This window comes from Brachyistius frenatus, unplaced genomic scaffold (assembly GCF_029030835.1).
Source record: "Brachyistius frenatus isolate BFR_SWC_R1_liver_20210118 unplaced genomic scaffold, ASM2903083v1 Contig_18, whole genome shotgun sequence".
NCBI lineage: Eukaryota > Metazoa > Chordata > Actinopteri > Embiotocidae > Brachyistius > Brachyistius frenatus.
Window position 1 is genome coordinate 2,583,625 of NW_027210617.1, and position 20,252 is coordinate 2,603,876.

General features: G+C 40.8%; 1 protein-coding gene across 1 annotated transcript in view; it reads right to left on the minus strand.

Moving 5' to 3' along the window:
- Positions 1–275: 275 nt before the first annotated feature.
- The window catches only part of ncanb (neurocan b), a 144,332-nt gene continuing 124,355 nt past the window's right edge, over positions 276–20,252 (minus strand). The window contains exons 12-16 of the mRNA XM_069694842.1: positions 16,417–16,575; positions 12,977–13,059; positions 12,394–12,538; positions 3,856–4,038; positions 276–2,503 (exon numbers count right to left, since the gene is read on the minus strand). Coding sequence (XP_069550943.1) covers positions 2,367–2,503; positions 3,856–4,038; positions 12,394–12,538; positions 12,977–13,059; positions 16,417–16,575 — 707 coding nt within the window. The 3' untranslated portion in view covers positions 276–2,366. The remainder of the gene's footprint in view (positions 2,504–3,855; positions 4,039–12,393; positions 12,539–12,976; positions 13,060–16,416; positions 16,576–20,252) is intronic.

A 20,252-nucleotide genomic window follows, 5' to 3' on the forward strand; every position in this document is an offset into this window, starting at 1 on the left:
GTAAAGTGGAAGGAAAAGAGAGCAAAGTGCTTGTTCTATCCGTCTCAATCCTCTCTTTAAAGCGGTACACGTAAGCTAAGGTGTAAACAGCTGGGAGACTCTGTCTGCCCCAGAAATGGCAAGCCTTAATCTCTGCTGACCCTTTCTATCCTCATCCAGTAGGACCTCAGCCACCGTCAATGTCCTCAGTTAAACACACACACACACACACACACACACACACACACACACACACACACACACACACACACACACACACACACACACACACACACACACACACACACACACACACACACACGCACAGCCCACGAACACACACTCAGCGAGAGCTCAATGTCTCAATCCCTTCATACCTTGTGTGCTCAGCTTTGATTCATGGTTTCGCAGGCATCAGCTTTAGACTCAGCTAGTTGTCATGTCTGCTCTCCACAACATGTCCAACACATTGGGCTTTAGAGGGGCTGTTAAATCAGCAAAGCACTTTACACACTGCACAAAATGTCCAACTGAAGTCACTTAACCTATAAAATATTTATAACCACTATATTCACGATGGATCAAATGATGTGTCAACAACAAACACAAAAAAAAAGCACCTGCCTCTGCATTTCCCATAACGCAACAGAGCATTTTAGCCTTTTTAAGCTACGTTTTCAGCACAGGAAAACCTGATAAACGCAGTGAACATGATGTGCCCAGCAACCAATGGCAGACAGACCTTGAATACCATTTTTGAGGTGGCTGACATGAGACACACAGCTCCAATAAATACTCATGTTTCTCCATATCCAAAAATAAAACAAAAAAACTATTATTTTTTAACATCAATCTGGGAAAGAGTACTTTCCAAGATATAAGGTGGGTGTACCAGACTACTTGGTTAAGAATGAGAAAGTTTGTGCAAACACATAAGGTCGATTTTACCAAAATAAAACTACTTGGTTAAAGACAGATCGACTTCATTGTAAAACATGTGGGCAGAGACAGGATGTGAAACAAAGTCAAATACTTTTTACACCAAAATAAACACCTTGACCTTCAGCCTGGAGTGTTTTTGCAGTGCCATTTTCTAAGCACAACTGCACGATGTCACAAAGGGAATAGTTAGTGATTGAAAATTAGACCAATGCTTTTGTTCTCCTCGAGAGGTCAGTCTCTTCAAGAATAATCAATAGCAATAACAACTTAATAAAATGACTCATTACTAATGCAGAGATCTGCCATATTCTGTTTTAGTGAAAACTGCACTAAAAACAGCAGTAAAACTCCAAAATAAAAGAGGAACAGATAAGCGAGATGAGCTTCACCTGCTGCATCACCTTGATTCATTCACAGCACGCATTCCTACGGCAACAGAAATTATAAAGAGAGACAAAACAAACGTAGGACTGCTGAGCTGAGTTGAGACAAACTGACATCAAACGTTTAGATTAACTCTTGACAGTGACAGGAATGGATGTCTGACACAGCAGCAGCTGTTCGAGGTTGTTCAGCACTTCTGAAGAGTGACTGATGCGATGTCAGGTGATGAAACTGCTTTGAGATGGGATGTGTTTACCATTTTCCTCTGGGGGGGTTCAGCATCTGATCTAAAGTAACTGTCTCACACTGACAAGAATATACAACGCTAACAATCAAATAATTCAATTACAACTGCGTCTGATTCAAAGAAAATCAATTAAATCGATTTCAGAATAACTCAATGCTGCTTTAAGTCAAGTACAATGTCTTACAAAGAGCAAACCAAAAGCAGCAGAGTCAAGAAGTAAACACTGAGTATTTGTGAAAAAAAAAACTGTTCAATAGACAAAAGGCTCAAGTCAACAACATGATGTCTTCCTTGACTCCTCTGATATTGATGCGGTATTTTCAATGATGTCATCCCTATTTACAGTTTGTACTAAACCACTTCTCTCCGAAGAATGTTCGCTGTGGATCTCAAAGTTTTTTTTTTTTTTTTTCAAAAACAGGTCAGCGTAGCCCCATGTTTCAGGTCATCGTTGAGCTCAAAGGTAGAGTAACTGGGTCGAGTAGGAAGGTAGGTGAGAGACACACAAGTTAAGACCAGAAAGTAAAACAGAGAACGGAAAGTAAAAAGAGTACAAAGGGGTTTGTTATTGTCCCGGTGACGCCTGGCAGCACTTTGGCAGGCCTCAGAGTTGACTATGATACAGGCTGACTCGGAGAGCCAGGGGTGGACCTACGGGCAGGACAGTGTAGTGCAGGGACAGAGGGTCTTGGGGCAGAGAGTTTTGGGTTGTAATTGTGAAGTAGTGTTTGGGAAAACGGGGACGACTGGGACACAGGCAAGCTGCAGCTGGCAGCAGAGCAGAAAAGGAAAGGGGAGGTTATTTCTTTTTGGTTCAGAAGTGGGCGTGGTTGTGGCCCTGGCCCTGCTCTCCTCCGTGGTGGCCTCCCTCTCTGTGGCCGTGCCTCTTGTGCTTCCTGCGCTCCCTCCTGCCCTTATGGTGGTGGCGCCGGTAACGGTGGGCTCGCCGGGCTGGGAGGAGAGAAAGGGACGACTTATTAAAGAAAGTATGTCAAAGAAGGGATATGACAAAAGGCAAGAGTGGAAAAGTGACGTAAGAGTGGATATGAATCGCTGTCGAGCGGGACAGGTAGTCGCAGGGAGGTGAAACCGGGAAAGGGGATCAAAAAGCAGGAAGGTCAAAACCACATGTTCTCTGTAGATGGTTCAAGAGTCTCCAGCACACTGAGGGAATCTGTTATCTCACACTGAGTAGACTGGGCGCCTTTAGCAAGGGCACACTGAGCTAGCCACCCACTCATTCTCGCAGTATGAGCTTGTTCCTGGTGTGTACTGCCAAATTAGATTGCTCTGTCCCTTTCTGGGTTTGCCAACAAAGAAATGTCATCTGCAATGAATGATAACGACATTATAACTCTGGGCAATAAAAACAACTGTCCAAAGATAAAGAGTCATGAGCAAAGGAATCTTTATCACTTTGAACAGAAGCTACATTATTTCAGTATTTCATCATTACTGTCACACTGTGAGAAGAGTGAAGTGAAATACAAGACTCAGTTTGTTGAATATTTATATATATCAACCCTTTATGTGTCCTCTGAAGATGCAGGAAATTATGGTGAAAAGTTATGACATCTATTCTGTCTATTCTGTCAGTTAGACGCCCTTTAAAATCATATCAGAAAAAGTGACAGTTATTTACAACATCAGAAAAAGAAATGTTTATTTAAAACTCAAAGCAGATGAGGTATATAAAAGCTGGGTAGTAAAAGGAACTGATTTTACATTATGCACCTCGCTAAAATAAGAGCTTCTGCACTGACACTACAATGTCATCATTTCAGTCTAAAACAACTCTCTGAGCAGCAGCAATATTATTTTGTACGTGTGTTTTGCATGTGCTTCTGTGATATGGAGTATGACTGTAACTTTGGTTTCACTTTGGCTTTTACTTTTCAGCACACGTCTGTTGTATTGCATGAAGTGTCAACCTGTTGTAGAAATTTATTTGGAAAACTCAGAAAGAAAAAAATTAAATCCCACCTCGAGCCTAAAACACTTCAAAGGAAACCCTACCACTTCTAAGCAGGCCCAGGGGATTTAATTCAGTCTGCAACCACAGTAATCTTTTTGCTTGCAATTATTAATAATGAGAGCAAGGACAGAAAGCCTGAATGCACATGGTGACAGCAGCTCCCGAGGGCAGTTATTGTAGGAGGTTCGGTCTTTTGGACTTTGTGGTGGTGAGCATGCTAAAAATAAGACAAATGGAAATGTAAAAAATGACCTAACATGGAAATACAGCTTTAAGTCTTGTCATCTGCCCTCGCGGGCAGTGAAAACTCGGCCGTGTAAAAACTCACATTTTATGCAGATGATTTTAGGTCGGTCCCACTTGCCGTTGGCACGACACTTAGCGGTAGGGACATGGCGCTGCAGGAAGCCGTCAGCGCACTGGTAGCGCACCACGGAGTGGATGTCGTAGTGGGAACGCTTCCGACCAATTAGGAAGGAATTATCCACAGTGGGAGGAGCTCCGCAAAGCACTGTAGAGGCAGAGATATACAAAATATGAATCAGGTTGTCTACTTCTGTTTATGAACATTTCCTGCTGTGTGACTGGTATATATTTAATGCAGGAAGTCCATGCATGATAATTATTTACACGTGAATTACCCTCATCAACGTGCTTCAATAAAGCATTTCAGTGCCCCTAATGGTTACATTCAGTGTGTATCCGGATTTTAAGGACACACGCACACATACTGTTGGATTATAACCTGGCTAAAACATATTAGGAAACCACTCACAGCACAAACATCAAAATGTGGATTAAGTGTCTGCAGGACAGTGTGTCTGTCCAAATCGACGAGTGAGTGGGCGTCTGTCAAAGTAACATAGCATCTTAGACACACAAAGAGTGGAGGCACAATCAGAGAAATGTTTACACAAGCTGAGATGGAGAGAGGGCTGACACTCTGATCAGAGGCAGACTGACAAGATGGACAAGCCTCAGGGAAGCACTCACACGACTTCACCGGTATTTTAACTCTCCTGTCAGGGGGTGCCAGTCTCCTCCAGTGGAAGCATCAAGTGAATGTGTTGGAACTCCTGGATGACATTCCTGCAGCTGAAGGCCAACCATCTCCTGCTTTACAACATAACGTGCACCAATATCATGGAGACTTCATTAACTTGGATATCCGTTTGGCATCAGGCTGTTAGCTGTTGCTAAAAGTTTGAGTATAGTGGTTCCAAAACCTTTTCATTTATCATGGGGAAAAACCATAGACTGTGTATAAAAATGAACATTGACTCCAGGGAAGAAAAGTTAAGCCAATGCGAAAGCACCTTAAAGTGCGATACTACTGAGGGCCACCTCTGGCTCCGGAGACTCCCATTCAAAAAGCATCAACTTCATTTCACAATACAAAGTCAGTGTATTTTTTTTCCATATTTTATAATCATTAGCTACATTTGCGCCTTTAGATATTAGGCCTCAAAGAGAGGTAGGTTTGTCTGATTTGATTGACATGCCTGGGGTGCAGGCAAGTTGCCAGTGTAGCTCGTCGGATGTTGGGTCCCCCTCACTCCTCCCCAACTTGGCCAAATGTGGTCACATCTGGCTCCAAAAAACAAGACGGCGACGGCCAGAATGGCAAACTCCAGGCTTCAAAATGGGAGTTAACAAACTAATGGGGGGCACGTCAAATTGGGTTGCCACTTTGTACGTTTCTTTATTATTTCTTGGCCAGGCAACTATTAAGTTATCACAATTATTAGCACACCAGTATACCCAACAGTTTACTTGATTTTAATAGTTTTGACAGCCAATAAAATCTACATTATTTCGTCAACTATTGGTTTGGAGTTTGGTAAACTACAGTAGCCTTAAGCCCTGATTTTAACAACATATTGCCATGACGATACCCAACCAATGCCAATGGATGAGTCAACCATCAACCTGACTCCGCTCTGAACTGAGGCCCAGCTCGAGGTCCTTTCGGACAGAAAACAAAGCTAATTGTCTGATGCGTTTACAATCCCTCTTAACTCCCTTGTCCTTGTCTTGAAAACTCTTAAATTCTCAAAAAGAGAAAGCAATGTCATTAACTCTGATGAAAGGTTTAATGCCACATTTACAGTTTAATGCGTTGTGGAAGGAAGGGGCAATATGCACTTGAGACGTTCACTGACTCGACACAAATAGAGGGCTAAAAGGTAGTTTGCCATTAACCTTCACCTATGTGCGCTACTGAATCATTTCTCACAGTAACAGCAAGCTAAGTAAGAATGTACTGAAGCAGGGAGAAAAGAAATTGTCATCAAACTCAGAAAAAATGAAAATGGAGCCATGATTACATGGGAGACGAACAAAAGGCCTTTTGTAAAACAAAGCCTAAAGGATGTGTACGGCTGCTAGCGAGGGAGGAATTTGGTTTCTTAGAAAAAGCCCTTAAAATGTCCTTTACAAAATACAGCAAAGACTCTTAACTTGAATTGTTAAAATACAAGTGAGGACTTTTGGCAGACCACTTATGATGATTACATGATGAGAAGGGCTTACAGAAACTTGCCTTCACACTCTCCTGCTGAGTTTTCTTAACTCAGTGTGTATCTTTACTAATATTCAGAATATTGAATATACATTACTGTATATAAAGCAGTGTGCAGGTTGCATACAGATGATGTGTTTATGTGTAGTGTAAACAGCAGGTTTCTAGAGATGTTATCTGTACCTTCGTGCCTGAGTGGCGAGGGTAAGTCAGTGTGTGATAATGAAACAGGGAGCTGCAGACAGAGATGCTGGTTCCTCTCAGCACTCCTTTACAGCCTCAAAGCTTCCGCACACCTACCAAGAATCATGTAAGAAGGAATCACAGAGACATGAAAGTGTGCGCCTTTTCTGCAAAACACTACTGAGAGGGAGTCTCACATGGAAACAGTAGACATGGGAAATTCAGTCTTGTTTATCAAATAACAAACTGCAACACTTGTTTGTGTGAATATTGCTATTGACAGCTGCTGAGACCAACCGGGAGATGATGGTTTTGTTTTACAGTAGTACTGTTTATAAGACGGAAATACAACACTGCCTTAAAGGACTGCCACAGACCGCAGTGTGTCTACGCCTACCCTCGCATTTGTTTTTTCATTCCATCCTTGTTGAGTCTTGTGCATCCCATAGGTAGAGTGAAGTAATTAATAAAATAAAAGACATAAATCAGTTGTTGGATTTTTACTGACTTCATTGAAAGCATGAGGAACCAACAGCCCCTTTTCATAGCAAACATCATAAAAACAACTGGAAAAGGACAGGGGCCACCACTAATATTAATAATGTGCCTGCCGTGTCGCCAACATACACTTTAGGACCCCTGAACATTCACACCTGAGACAACCACAGCCATTATTATAAGAATAGGCGAAGTGTGTGTTCAGATGTGTAAGCCTCGAATTTAACCCATCAAGGAAGGCATTTACGAGCATCTCAGGTACCCTGCTGATAAAACGTGTTAATATTGCCATTTTGAGAAATATCCTTATTTGCAGTTTTGCCAAGGGATAAAAGAGAAGGTGGACACTTGGGGTTGTCAGCTTAGCTTAGCAACACAGGAAGCAGAGGAAAACTGATCCAGCACTGTTGTTACACAATGAGTTCAACATCACAAATAGTCCTTTTTTCATTTATTATAGCTAACAAATTTTAAAAAGGACATTCAGGGATTTTTGTTTTTTTGTGTGTGTGTGCGCTTTAGAGCTTAAACATGCTGTTGAAAATGCCAGCCTGGTTTTGAAGAGAGACGAGCTAATGGCTTCTCCTGGCTTACTTTATAACAGGCTACGCTAATTACTTAACTCTTTATTGCATAGACCAGAGGTTCCCACACTTTTCAGACCATGTAACACCATGTACCAAATCAAATTTCCCAACCACCACTTTCAACTGCAGGTACCAACAATTTTCGACTGTGTCAAGCTCAATGTTGGCGTTGTGCTATGTCGGACGCGACGTGATGTCACCCTGCGTTGCTCGTCACAGCCAAACTATACTTTTAAAATATTTATGTGGTTAACAATATTTTTGTTAAACATCATTGTAATGTAATGTAATAAGTATTGTCTGTGTTAAAATTGAATAAAATGACAATTTCTTTGACTTTGGCCAGTTGGAATGAATGGTTACTCCAATCAGCAACACTCTTTCAGTACCACCAGGTGGAGTGAAACACTTGGCGAGAGAGCTCGTAGGTCCATTTTCCAAAATGCTGAATCTCTGCTGTAATTTCCCTCCACCTTTGAGGTGGTGAGCAGTGCAGTGAGAGAGTAAACTCCTTGGAGGTCTGGTGGGCAGGTCACGGCCTTCTGCTGTGTCCCTGCCCGCGCCTCCCTGTGGAGGATGTAACTAGCTGTAGCAGAAAAGTCTACCAAATGACAAGGTCGGCCACTGTGGGGAGGTTTGTGGCGGGCTCAGGTGGTTGGTGAGGATGGCCTACATCTTCCCCTTACCTTCTCTTCTCTCTGTGACTGGCCAGATTCATAATCAGCTCTAAAAACAAGTCAAAACAAAGACTAATGGAAATATGTCTTTTTTTTCCCCCCACCGGAAATACACATATACAACTCCTTCACGCCAACGTGTCAATTCATATATTTTGAGAGGCTGGAGTACTTCACAAACACACCTCTCACACACAACTGCAAACATGCACACAAGCTAGTAATTGATACAGAAAATTATATTTTCCGCCTCTATTTGAAACGACATTTCAGAAATGGCAGGGTTATGTATATTGTACAATGATTACATTACACACAAATGGACACATGAATTGCTGAAGCCACTGACAACAGCCTACCATTTTCCAAAGCGCTCTGATTGTCTACTGACTATATCATGCAAAATTTTATTTCCTCTCTGTGTACATAATAACCCACCAAAAACAGCAGATTAATTTGATAATACTCACATGTGCTGTTTTAGGTAAATCTGTGGTGAGGTCATCCTCACTGGAAGAGCTCACAGGCTGATGAATATTGTGACGTTCTTGTCATGGTAATTTAAATGTAAATATAAAAATGTATCTGTGCTACTTGTTTTGTTCATTTCCTCTTTATTTTTTAGTCATCTTTGGCCCCTGTAAATTATGGTGTCCCTCAGGGGTCAGTTTTCATACCAATTCTTTTCAATTGTAAATGCTTCCCCTTGGACAAATCATTCGCAAACCTGTTGCTTTCATCCACTGCTATGCCGATGACAGTCAGATTTATTTGCCCTACAGAGCCTCTGAACCTGGCATGATGAGTTCTTTACAGGACTGCTTGATGATGTCAAAGCTGGATGTCACAAAACTGTCTCCAACTTAAGCAAAGCCAAGATTCTTGCAATTGGTCTCCAGCTCTTAACCAAAAAATACTACCATCTGCAGGCCTGCTCATAGAATATCTTAAACCTGTTGCAAAAAAATCTTGGTTTGAGGGCATTTTATGTTTCAAACACCACATCACAATGATTATGAAGTCCTGTTTTTAATCATCTTAGAAATTCCTCAAAAAGATGACCTATTTTAACATTTCAAGACACAGAGACCATAATACACGCCTTCATCTCCTTACGCCTAGCTTAATGCAACAGGTTCTTCACCTGCCTCAGCCAAAAATCTATCACTCAACTCCAAATGGTACAAACTCAGCTGCCAGACTTTTAACTAAAACCAGGACCACAGCACACCTGTTTTAGCCTCCTTCCACTGGATTTTAAGGCTTGTTTAAATTCAAAGGGTGTTTTGTTTTCTCACTTTGAGAGTGCTATATAAATAATAATTTATTGTTAGTATTATTATTTTCCCCTCCTTTTATGACATTAATCCAACCATCAAATATTTCTGAATGTTAAAACAAGGTTAATCAATCACACACAGTGTATCACTGCTCAGTAAAAATGACAAAGTTCACTCTACATATCCTCCTATATCCAATCCATTCTGTGTGTCTACATTTTTTACAAGATTATTCATAGATGTATCTGGCTAGATAGTTTAAGGTAAAGATTATTTATGAAATAGATATGTTGGAAATCAGAGATGTCTCTCCTCTTTACAGTTATATAACTGAAAAAAGAAAAAAAGAATCATCGCCATCTGCATAACACACCCACAGGTGGATCCCAGGCGGCTGATCAAGGTGTTGGATCGGCTCATCTGACGAGCAGACGAACGGATCACCTGAGCTGTGATCATTAGAAATCAGGCGGGGCACGCTGAGCATGCAGCTGACAAACTCCACTGATAAAACCAGACAGTACATGGGGTTACTCAGAGTGAAAAAGAGGCTGATGGAGAAGTGGGGAGAAGATGAAAAGATGCTGGTGATTGTAAGTGACTGATTAAGGTCAGAGGTGGGCTGGATGCCGGGGACTTGTGACAGTGTGCATCAGAGGTGGTGCAACACCTCGCTTGTGAGGGAAATAGCTTTCATTCCTTTCATACAGATACACAGCAGGATTATTTCAGGAGATGTGCTTGTCATACAAGGCCTCAGAGGTTACTTCCCTATACTCTGTAAAATATAAATAAATTGTGCTAAATTAACATAACAACCTTTGAGTAGTTTACATTCAGGCCATCAACTGCAACATCCTCAGATTTGAGTCTGGATGGAAAACTTTGTTGCATCTCATCTCTCTCTTGTCTCTCCACTGTGATTGTGAAAACACTGCCCAAGAAATAAATTATCTCCAGATTATCTGCTATCACTCTTCTCTGCCATCAACATCCATGTCCAGAATTACCACCTCACGTTTGTCTGCCTCTGTCAACCGCTCAAGTTGCAGTTTACATCCATGTCTGTCCTATGTGGTGAAGACTTGAATGAATTTGGTCCATAAATCTGATTCTGATAGAACACAAATTTGCAGCCATGACAGTAGACAATACTTCAAATAAGATGTTGCTGCAAAGAAAGGACAAATTCTAAAATGTGGATGCTTCACACACATCTTCAAACCGAGCCGCTCAGAAGATCCATATAATCACCACAGTTTCAAGGTGGACGCCCAAGATTAGTGTCCCCAATTCAGTCTCTGACCTCATTTGAAATATGGTCGCAATCTCCCCCTCTGTTGCTGAGTTTTGATGATGAATAATGACCAGAAAATTGTTTTTACAGAACATCATGATGTCACAGAGGAGTTGAGCTTTGCATATAAAATGTCATCACTCACTCATTTCATCCCATCAGACATTTGTGGTAAATTTGGTCATAATAAGCATACGCATTCTTAAGTTTTGTTAGGTTACAGTTGACCTTTGACCCACAAAATCTCATTAAGTCATCATTGAGTCCAAGTGAATGTTTGTGCCAAATTTGAAGAAATTCCCTCCAGGTGCTCCTGAGATATCATGTTCAAGAAAATGGGACGGTCGGACAGATGAGCTGAAAACATAATGCCTCTGGCCACGACTGTCATTAGTGTTATAATAAGGTGCATTTATCAAACCACTTTACACCTGCTGACGGCACAGTGTGAGTGTAACCTTTCAGAGTGAGAAGCAATTACCACACAAAATAAAGAACATTTCAACATATATATATGATTTTTAAATATATAAAAGGTGATAACATAAGAGGTATAATAACACTGGCTGGAATGGAAACTAAAGAAACAGGAAGCAGAGGAAGAATTCTGTTGATTGCTGGGGAAGTCACTCAAAAAAAGAAAAAGGGGGGTAATGTCCTATTAAATCTAATCTAAATAGTGGGCTACAAAAACCTTATTAGGAGTTATTGTTACACCAATAAAAATACGTATATTTTCCTCAGTGTTCACGATCTCTGTATTGCAGTCAACTCTAATCTATAAAAAAATGTTTTTATTATATTATATATTATATTTAAATTTTAACTTCATGAGGAAAATAAATCTTATTTTTCACATAGGCCCAATATTTCTTTTGATAAATGCAGGCAGATCTGTTCAAATCTCCAAGCTAACTTTTGATAATGCAGGTACCAGTGGCTTCTTTTGTACCTGTATTCCTCTAAACCAGCCTGCTCATTCCCACCTCAATTTAGTACGTCTTTCTTCTCACCACTGGTCATAAATCTGACCTGTATGCAAATGTGTGGCAAAAATAAGCTCTAACGGGCTCTCAGCGGAGCACGAGGTGGCCTAACTCCAACACCAAAGCAGGGCAGCTGCAACAGGGGACACGAAGTGGAGATAGAAGCATATACAGGAGCTCAACCAACCAATACGTTTTCTCATCAATTCCTGCTGAGTTTAGGTTTCCTGGACATAAAGCAGGGAGTATTATCCGCTCCGAGACGTGCTTCGTCTAACTAAAACAGAACACTTGCCAAAGGAAATGGAGCCGTGATATGAGCGGTACGTGGAAAACTTCCTAAAGTCGATGCTGGAGAATGATGAGAGATGGAGGAAACAGCTGTTGAGCAGTAACGAGTATGACTCTGAAGTACGTCGACTGACTGAAGAGGCTCAGCGCTAATCTCTGTGTGTTCACAATCACCTGAAGGTACGTGCGCTTTCAGTCTCTGTGCTTTAACAGAAACGGGATAGAACACTTGAGCTGCTTTACATGAAAAAGTTCTCAAGAACATTTCATCCCGTTTTCCATCATATGATTCAACCTTACAGACTGTAACAGCGTTTCAGACTGGAAAACTGAGAGCAGAGCAAGCTTGTTTCTCCTGTGCCCTTTCCTTCACTCTCCCTCTGCCTGCTGCAGTCCGATTCCTCCCTGTCTCACTCTTTAAATTGGATATCTCTCACTCCTCGCAGCCTCTTTTACATCTACATCTTTACATTTTACATCTTACCTCTCTGTCAGTCACCTTAATCATCTGTTGAAGTTGCAGAATATTCCACAGCACCCTCTCACCTGTTCCCTTCTTGCAGACGTAGGGCAGATTGTAGTTGCAGGGCACGTCATTCCATTTGCCGTTCTCGTGAGCAATCATGACCACACAGTCTTCTCCTCCAGCGAAGAAGTTGTCCGGCTGGTTTTCACGCCAGTTCTCATATTGCTACACACATCATAAGTAAGAAAGTCAAATTCTAATGATGCTTTTCACAGATTAAAGTCACTAAGTGCTTTACAAGATCTTAAATCAACGTAAAAGAGAATAACAAATACAAAATACATACTAAAAAATAACTAATAGACAACAAAATACATAATAAAAACAAAGTGCACACTTGTGCATGGAAAAGCACGCAGAGACGTAGTTCGAGAAACAAATGTGAGGAATCGACTCTACTGTCCCTACAAAAGGTTGTTTTGTATAACAACTGGCCTACAAAAGTTATTAAAGAGAAAATATTTTGTTGGGATCACAGCTGTAAACAAACCCCTGTTGTTGGATATTTCTAGCTGTGACATTTATTCAGTTTCTCTGGGGAGCTAAACTGCACTGGGACCAACAGCTGGCTACAAAACAAAACAGACACAGCGGATTCCTCACCAGGTCCATCTTGTCGGTCCACTGAAAGTCGTCCTCCACCGTTCGGTCGTTTAGCCCAATCCAGGTGTTGTCATGGCTCAGACCTGTGTAAGAAGAAACACAGAAGAAATGTACACATAGAATGAACAGGCATGTAAATACAGTGCACAGCCTCTCACATACACACAGAAGAGATGTGGCAGTTTGAGTGTTTTCACAGCTGAAAGTCCAAACCGAGGTTCATGTTTTTTGTTCCATTGTTGACATTTGATTTGGTTAATTTTAGTTTCATCCTGTGAGCACACTAAAGCATTCTGCATAACATACATACATCTTGTTGTCATCACCTACGGGTGCTACGTCTCCCTATACGTTGATTAGTTTGTAGAGGTCGTGTTTCCAACGTCAGCGTGCTGTCAATTTGTCCGTTAGCCTTTTCCATTTGAATGGAGAAAAATTCAAGAAGAATTTTGTTGCCACTATATTATTAATACAGCACTACTACCAGCAGCACCAATCTCTCTCATATTCTCTCTCTTTTCCTTTCAGGTTATTTTTCAGCATTTTTATGCGTTGATTTAAGTTGACTTTTGATTTGTTCGTTGGACTAAATTACAATTAAATACTTTGTCTCCTCCTCTCCCCGTGCAGCTGGTTTTCATTTCTCTTGGTTCTTTTTCTTCTTCTACTGTTCCATCTAAAAAGTGTTTTCACACTGCAAACTAACTGAACCAAGGTTTAGATTGATCCAGACTGAGACCACCATCTTTAGTCTAATCAAATTTACTTTTGAAATTTACTTTTCACCCTGACAGGTGAGAGCTGACAATGACAGCGATGTACTGGTTCTGTCTGTGTTGCACTGGTGAGGAGATTTTTGTTTGTGGAAAAACAAAATTTCCCTAATGGTGTTTAGGGTTAATCTCATTTGTGTGTGTGTGTGTGTGTGTGTGTGTGTGTGTGTGTGTGTGTGTGTGTGTGTGTGTGTGTGTGTGTGTGTGTGTGTGTGTGTACGTGCACATCTGTACAGGCACGTGCTTGTGCTCGCACATACTGTATGTAATGGAATTTCAATCATCTCATTAACATCATTACTAGGCCCATTAACATTCCTAATGGCTCTGATCCCTTTATTGGGTGGAGACGTCCCTTTTTCGAGGCAACTAAATACACTTTTTGGTAACAGTGCTCATGTAGAGGAAAGATGAGCGCTTGATGGTTGGTGCTGTCCTGGCATCTGCCCGAAACAGAAGGTGGATACAGAATTACTGGAGCTTGCTCATGGTGATCTGGCGTTATTGCAACACGAGTGGCTGTGGAGCGCTGCCAGGGTGAGAAGCTAAGAATTTAGGAGATGAAGGTACCGAAGAAGGACCAAATGGACATTAGCGTGTAAATGCTGACTGCCACTAATAAACTGTTCTTTTTGGCCAAATGTGTAAATCCCCCATGAAAAGGAGTGGAAGAGCCAAGAAGCTTACATTAAAACACAAGTGTTTCAATCTTTGCTTGTGTGCCAAACATTCAGATAGGATTAGCAAATAATTCAGGACAACATGAAATACCAGATGCCTTGGCTTTGCTACAGCAAAAGCACATAGTTTAGACAACCACAGCAAAATATCTGAGAACTACTACAGATATTTTAAAATAAATGTAAGTTTCATCTCGCCCAAAATGCGAATATTCATGTTAAAATAACAAAATCCAGCCATAGTAATTAATTATGGTATTTCAATTAATGCAAATCTTTATGAGTCACCTGCCAGTCTTACATCATATTTCACAGAAATCAAAATGTATTGTAATTTAAATCAAATGCAGTATCTATCTGGTAACAATCCTCTGTTTTCAGTTTCATGATGTTGGCACTTAAATTTCCTTCATTGGACATAAATATATGATATTAATACAAATGCTGTTCACAGATTTCAAGACAGAATTCCATTTGAAGAAAGACTATGACAGTATATTAAATGTTCTGTCACAGACACTTACATCACAGGCTGTAGCACCATTTCATAGCACCAAATGGGGATACACATTTATTTAGCTGAACAGATTTGGCCCCTGAGGGTTTTTATTTTTTATTTTTTGTGTGTGTTTTCAGTGTGGAACGCAATAATCCCCTTCAAGGGCTGTTCGCAGCTGAACCACACAGACATTTATCACTGAGTTATGAAATACACGTAAGGCGAGAGGTGCCATCCCCAAGTATACTAATAATAAAGTAGAGGAGTAGATATCAATCAGCAGCCAGTAAAAGGGATCTGGGGCAGAGCACAGCGACAGCTGGTTCGATTATTACTGTTAAATCATCGCCATTATTTCAATTCAGACATTACTTGTTTAAATGTGACTGGTGATTGTAAGTGCCACCAGATATTTCTTGACTTATAGTGGTGTGGAGTAGGAAGAGCAGCTGCTTTCAGTGTGAATTTCTATTTGAAGATTTTCTCTCATTCTGAATCCACAGCTGTCTTCAGCTTTGAAACGGAGTACCTGGATAATTTGACCAGGCATTTGACAAATCACAAGTCATCTTGTTAAAGATGGCTCGACTGTAAATACAACGACACATGAGCCTCATGTACTGTATGACTTTCATTAGCAGCATGTTGCTATGCTAATGTTAGCATTCGGCTCCAAGCATTGCTGTGCGCAAGTAGCTGGGAATTATTAGTCTTGTTAACTGGTGGTTCAGCTCTGAGACTTTTAGAGCCTGATAAATCAGAGAGCAACTTTTATTGGCTGATATTGGCCCATTACAAATACTGCATATCAGTATCAGAATGAATGTTGGCTGAAATGAACACGTTTTTTTACAGAACAAAATGCAGAAAAAGATGCTTGGACTGAATTACAAATTACTCTATTTGTGTGTGTTTCTATAGTTTTGATAAATCAATAAACTGGAAAAAAAAAAAAAAAATCCTGCCTCCATTATATATCTTTGTCCGATAACCACGAGGGATCATTGCAAAAAAAAAAAAAGGTGTTACATAGGCCTATGTATTTACATTTTTTAAAGTACATACAAAGTGCCATATTAATGTGGAATAACACAACAAGGGTCTATTGACTCAATATTACTACTTGCCTTAACCAACCAAATACCTCACTAATTTACAGGATGCTATGCATGTTATGTTCATCCACCAAATCTCAAGTGGGTACCTCCCTTCACCGGTGTTTCGTCGAGGTCGGCCCACAACACCTCTCAACAGCAGTCCTGATGTCCCAGAACTACTCCCCTCGACACCCACCACCCCGGCTCTACCTGTTTTACATATAAACTAGGATGACTTGTGCCTACATACTTTGCAGCGTTATCTTTGCTCAAAGCCCAAAAATCACACATGCTACACATTACCACCAACTTTCTAACTTTAGCTTTCCTTCAATCATATGAGAACAAACACTGAGCAGCCCTGTCTGTGCCATCTTCGTCCTCCACCCACCTCTGATGAAGTTCTGCTCGGCCGCGCTGTGGATGCTGGCCAGGTGGCCGCTATGCTCGCGGCAGTCCTTCTCAGCATCCTCCCAGGTGTGTCGGCGGCTGAAGTACCTGTAGCAGTGGCCATGAAACTTCCTCCACGTGTGCTCGCAGCCCTCGGTGTCTGCAGGTGTGAAAGAGAAGGAGGAGGTAATTGAAAAGGGCATTTCACTTATTAGTCCATTTAAAATCCACGCGGGAAGACAAGTGAGTGTGTCTGTTAAAGACCCACATTATGCTGCAAAGAAAAGAGGTTGAAGGATTAGGATTAAGGAGAAGGAGACCATTATCCTTAAAGTATTTTTAAATTTTTTTTTTATCCACAAACACCAAGTTCCTCCTGTCTTGTAGCAAACAAGATCTACATGATACTTTCCCTTTGGCCCTCTCGTTCTTCCATTGCTTCTTCTGTACTATGTTGCTTTAAGTGCCCTCTGTGACACTCCTCTCTGTCTCCATCCCTCTGTCTGCGTCTTCTCCTCTTTGATTTGACTTGGACTTTTAATCCACAGTGGCGGCAACCCGGCGGTGAGACAGCTTAGCGCAGTGAAAGGGCGTTTTAATCTATTCAAATGACAACAATCCTTAGAAATTGCTTCCAGTGTGCAGTGCTTGCTTGGTAATTAAGCCCTGTCACAGTCCTGTCAGCACAGTGACTATCCCTACACCCATCCCTCCATCCCTTCCTCCTTCTTCCTTCTCATCTGTTCTCTCCTCATGTCTCTGGGGGTTAGCTGTGTGACTGTGAGTTGTACATCGTGGTATGTGTGTGTGTGTGTGTGTGTGTGTGGCTTCCAGCTTTGGATCGTCTGTGTGTCCATAGATGTGTGGATATCTGAAAGTGGGGACGTGTGTATATAGTTGATGTGGTTTAGGCTCGATCTGTCAGCCGAGCCGCATCCAGTTTCCCCTCGTCCTCTTCCCTCCTCCCTCCCTGCACTGTGAGGATCAGGGAAATGGCCTCAACCCCCCCCCCCCAAACAAATCTGAGGCGACACCAGTAAATTGGGCAGTGCAAATTGGGCCGTATGGGGCCCTGCTTAGTATGCAGAGGGATGCAGTCTGATCCATGGAAAGAAGAGGGAGAGGAGAGGAAAGGAAAGGAGAGGAGTCCATTATGAAAGATTTTCTATCAAGTAAAATAGAATAATCGGCCTCAAAACCTGTGCTTTTCACACTATTGAGCTCTCCTCCATTCAGAGTGTTGTTCAGGGCCATTTGAGGTACACTGCTGTGAAGTGGAATAACAATTTCACAAAATGCTATGCACTCGGTCACAGTACCGGTGCTTCCTCAGGTGAAGCTCTGAGGTTTGGAAACACTCACTACTCTGAATAAATATAAATTCACCAACTTAAGATACATTTCTGTTTTCCTTCATTGCAGCTCAGTGCATTAGCTGACTCAGAAGCTGTGCACTAACTCAACGAGTGCCACCAGTGAGTGTAAAAGTGACAAACTCACTTACTGGCAGTGAGCAATGATGAGCAAAGTGTGGGAAAACTGCTCTGCGTGCAAAGCAGCCACTGTGTGTCCAACATGCATGTTACAGTCTACTTGTACCCTTGAGTTTAGAGCATCATTTCTTTGTCACGTCTCATGCAATAAACATAAAGCTCTGTCATGTCAGAAATGAGTTGCATATGAATGCACGTTGGCTTTGTGTGGGGCTAGACAGAGGAGGAGGACACATGAAGAATGAGTGTAATAATGTTTGCATATGTCTGGGAAATTCATCGTGGCAAGTGTCTGTCCAGTTACATCACTCAGTAATGCTCTGCAGCCTGTTCTGTAGAGTTTGAAGTTCATCATTCATCCACTTCAATGTCTGACATGCTGCCATTCAGCCCCATGTAGTCAGTCTGGTGGAAATGGAGTTCTACATAAAGCAGACATCTGGTTCAACTGTTAAAATGAGTTGCAGCTGCAGTAAGGTCGGATATATGTACATTCATATGTCTCTATAGGACTGAGGTTTTAATATGCAAATTATGCATTTATCTAATGAAATATTCACTAACTTGCATATATATTCAGAACAGAAATCTGAACATTGGATGAAGCCAGGTTAAAATTCTTATTTAATTTTGTTAATATATTAGAGTCAAAGGTTTTTACGGAGGGGATTTTTGATTTTTTTTTTTTTAATTTTTAAAAAAAATTTTTTTTTTTAGCACTCCATATATCAGAAAATAGTCAGCAGCCACAAAAAAACAACAACAACAAAAAAAAAAAGCCAGAGAATGGCCTTTAAAGATGTATATAACATTAAAGGCCATTTTCTCAAAATTAGTTTTTTCCTCATACTCTGAGACAAAAATCTCCTCTTCACTTCCTCTTAGATACGTTGTACATCAAACCTCACAGTTTTTCTCCTATAAAGGTTTCTATAGATGACTGTGTTCATATATCATTCATAGCATGATGTATTAAACATTTTATTTATGATTGTCATGAATTCAGGAGAAATCTACAGTCACAAATACAAAAAGTAGTAAAATAAACACCTAAATGTGTATTTTTCTTTCTGCTAGTCTGAAAGAAGCATAAAGCCCAAAATCTCAAAATTGACAAGTACATGTATAATCTATGTTTTTTTTTTTTTAGCCTGCTGTGTAATGCCTTTAATAAAACATGTTCCTAGTGTTTTATAAAGCTTTTCCTACTTGGTTAAAACCTTTTGTGGGGGAGAAATTGTTATTTTAAAGGAAGGTGTCACAAAACCTTTGCTGGTACAAGAACTTGGTTCAGGTTGCCCAATTATCAAACAATTTCAAAAAATATACATATCTTGTCGCTGCAAAGCATCCAGTCAGGATGACTAACAACTAGCTCACAGCAGATTAACAGCTGCAGTGACTTTAAGGAAGATTGACTGAGGGAAGAGAGATTCACGCATCTACAAGACCAGATATTTACAAAGAATTCTCAGCACTTCAGTACATACGAAATTAGGTTTAACACAGCAGAGAAGTGTCATGTGTCTGACATGAATCCATTTAATTAACATAAAAATATATAAAAGAATAAATCTGTGACACACACACTGCAGCTCAAGTACAACTACTTAACTTCAGCTGATGCATATTGCACTAACATGCATTTGATAATTTATCCTGTATTTTATGCAAAATAAAAATAGGGGGGCTCTGATATTTCATTGCCACCAAAGAATTATTTTGTTTGTTGGTCCAGCACTAGACTTTGGTGCCGGTAGTATATCTTGACCTTCAGGTCAGATAATCAGCAGGACTAGTGGATTGGATTCCTGTCCTCCTTTGATCAAGTAATGGCCTCAGAGCGCTACTCTAAGCTGCTCCCACAATTATTATGTAAATGATGTAAATGTGGAGTATTGTTTCATTACTTTGCCTGCTCAGATTTCTCCAGGTAGTCGGGGGAATTAATCTGAAGTCCTCGAAACATACTAATGATATGAAACTCAGTTACCCATTTTAGCAGTCTGAGCCTCCTCTGGGCAGCTCAGAGGCTCCCTGGTCTGCCCCGCAGCTTCAGAGCCAAATGAGCCTGGGTTTCACATCACATTAGAACTTCTGTGTATGCTCTGCTCATTTTAGAGTAGAGATCCTTTCACAATGCATAGCACGGACTTGCAGCTGCTTGTAATTTTGGATGTTAGTTCTGTACCTGTCTTTTCTGGTAGTAAGAGTTGAATTACTTCATAGAAAGAATTCAGGTTTCCTATTTTAGCAAAGAAGGGTTCATCCAAACTCTTCAGCATTGCTTGGAGACAAGTACAATTAAAAAAACAAAAAAACAACAACTTTAAACTCAGTTGAC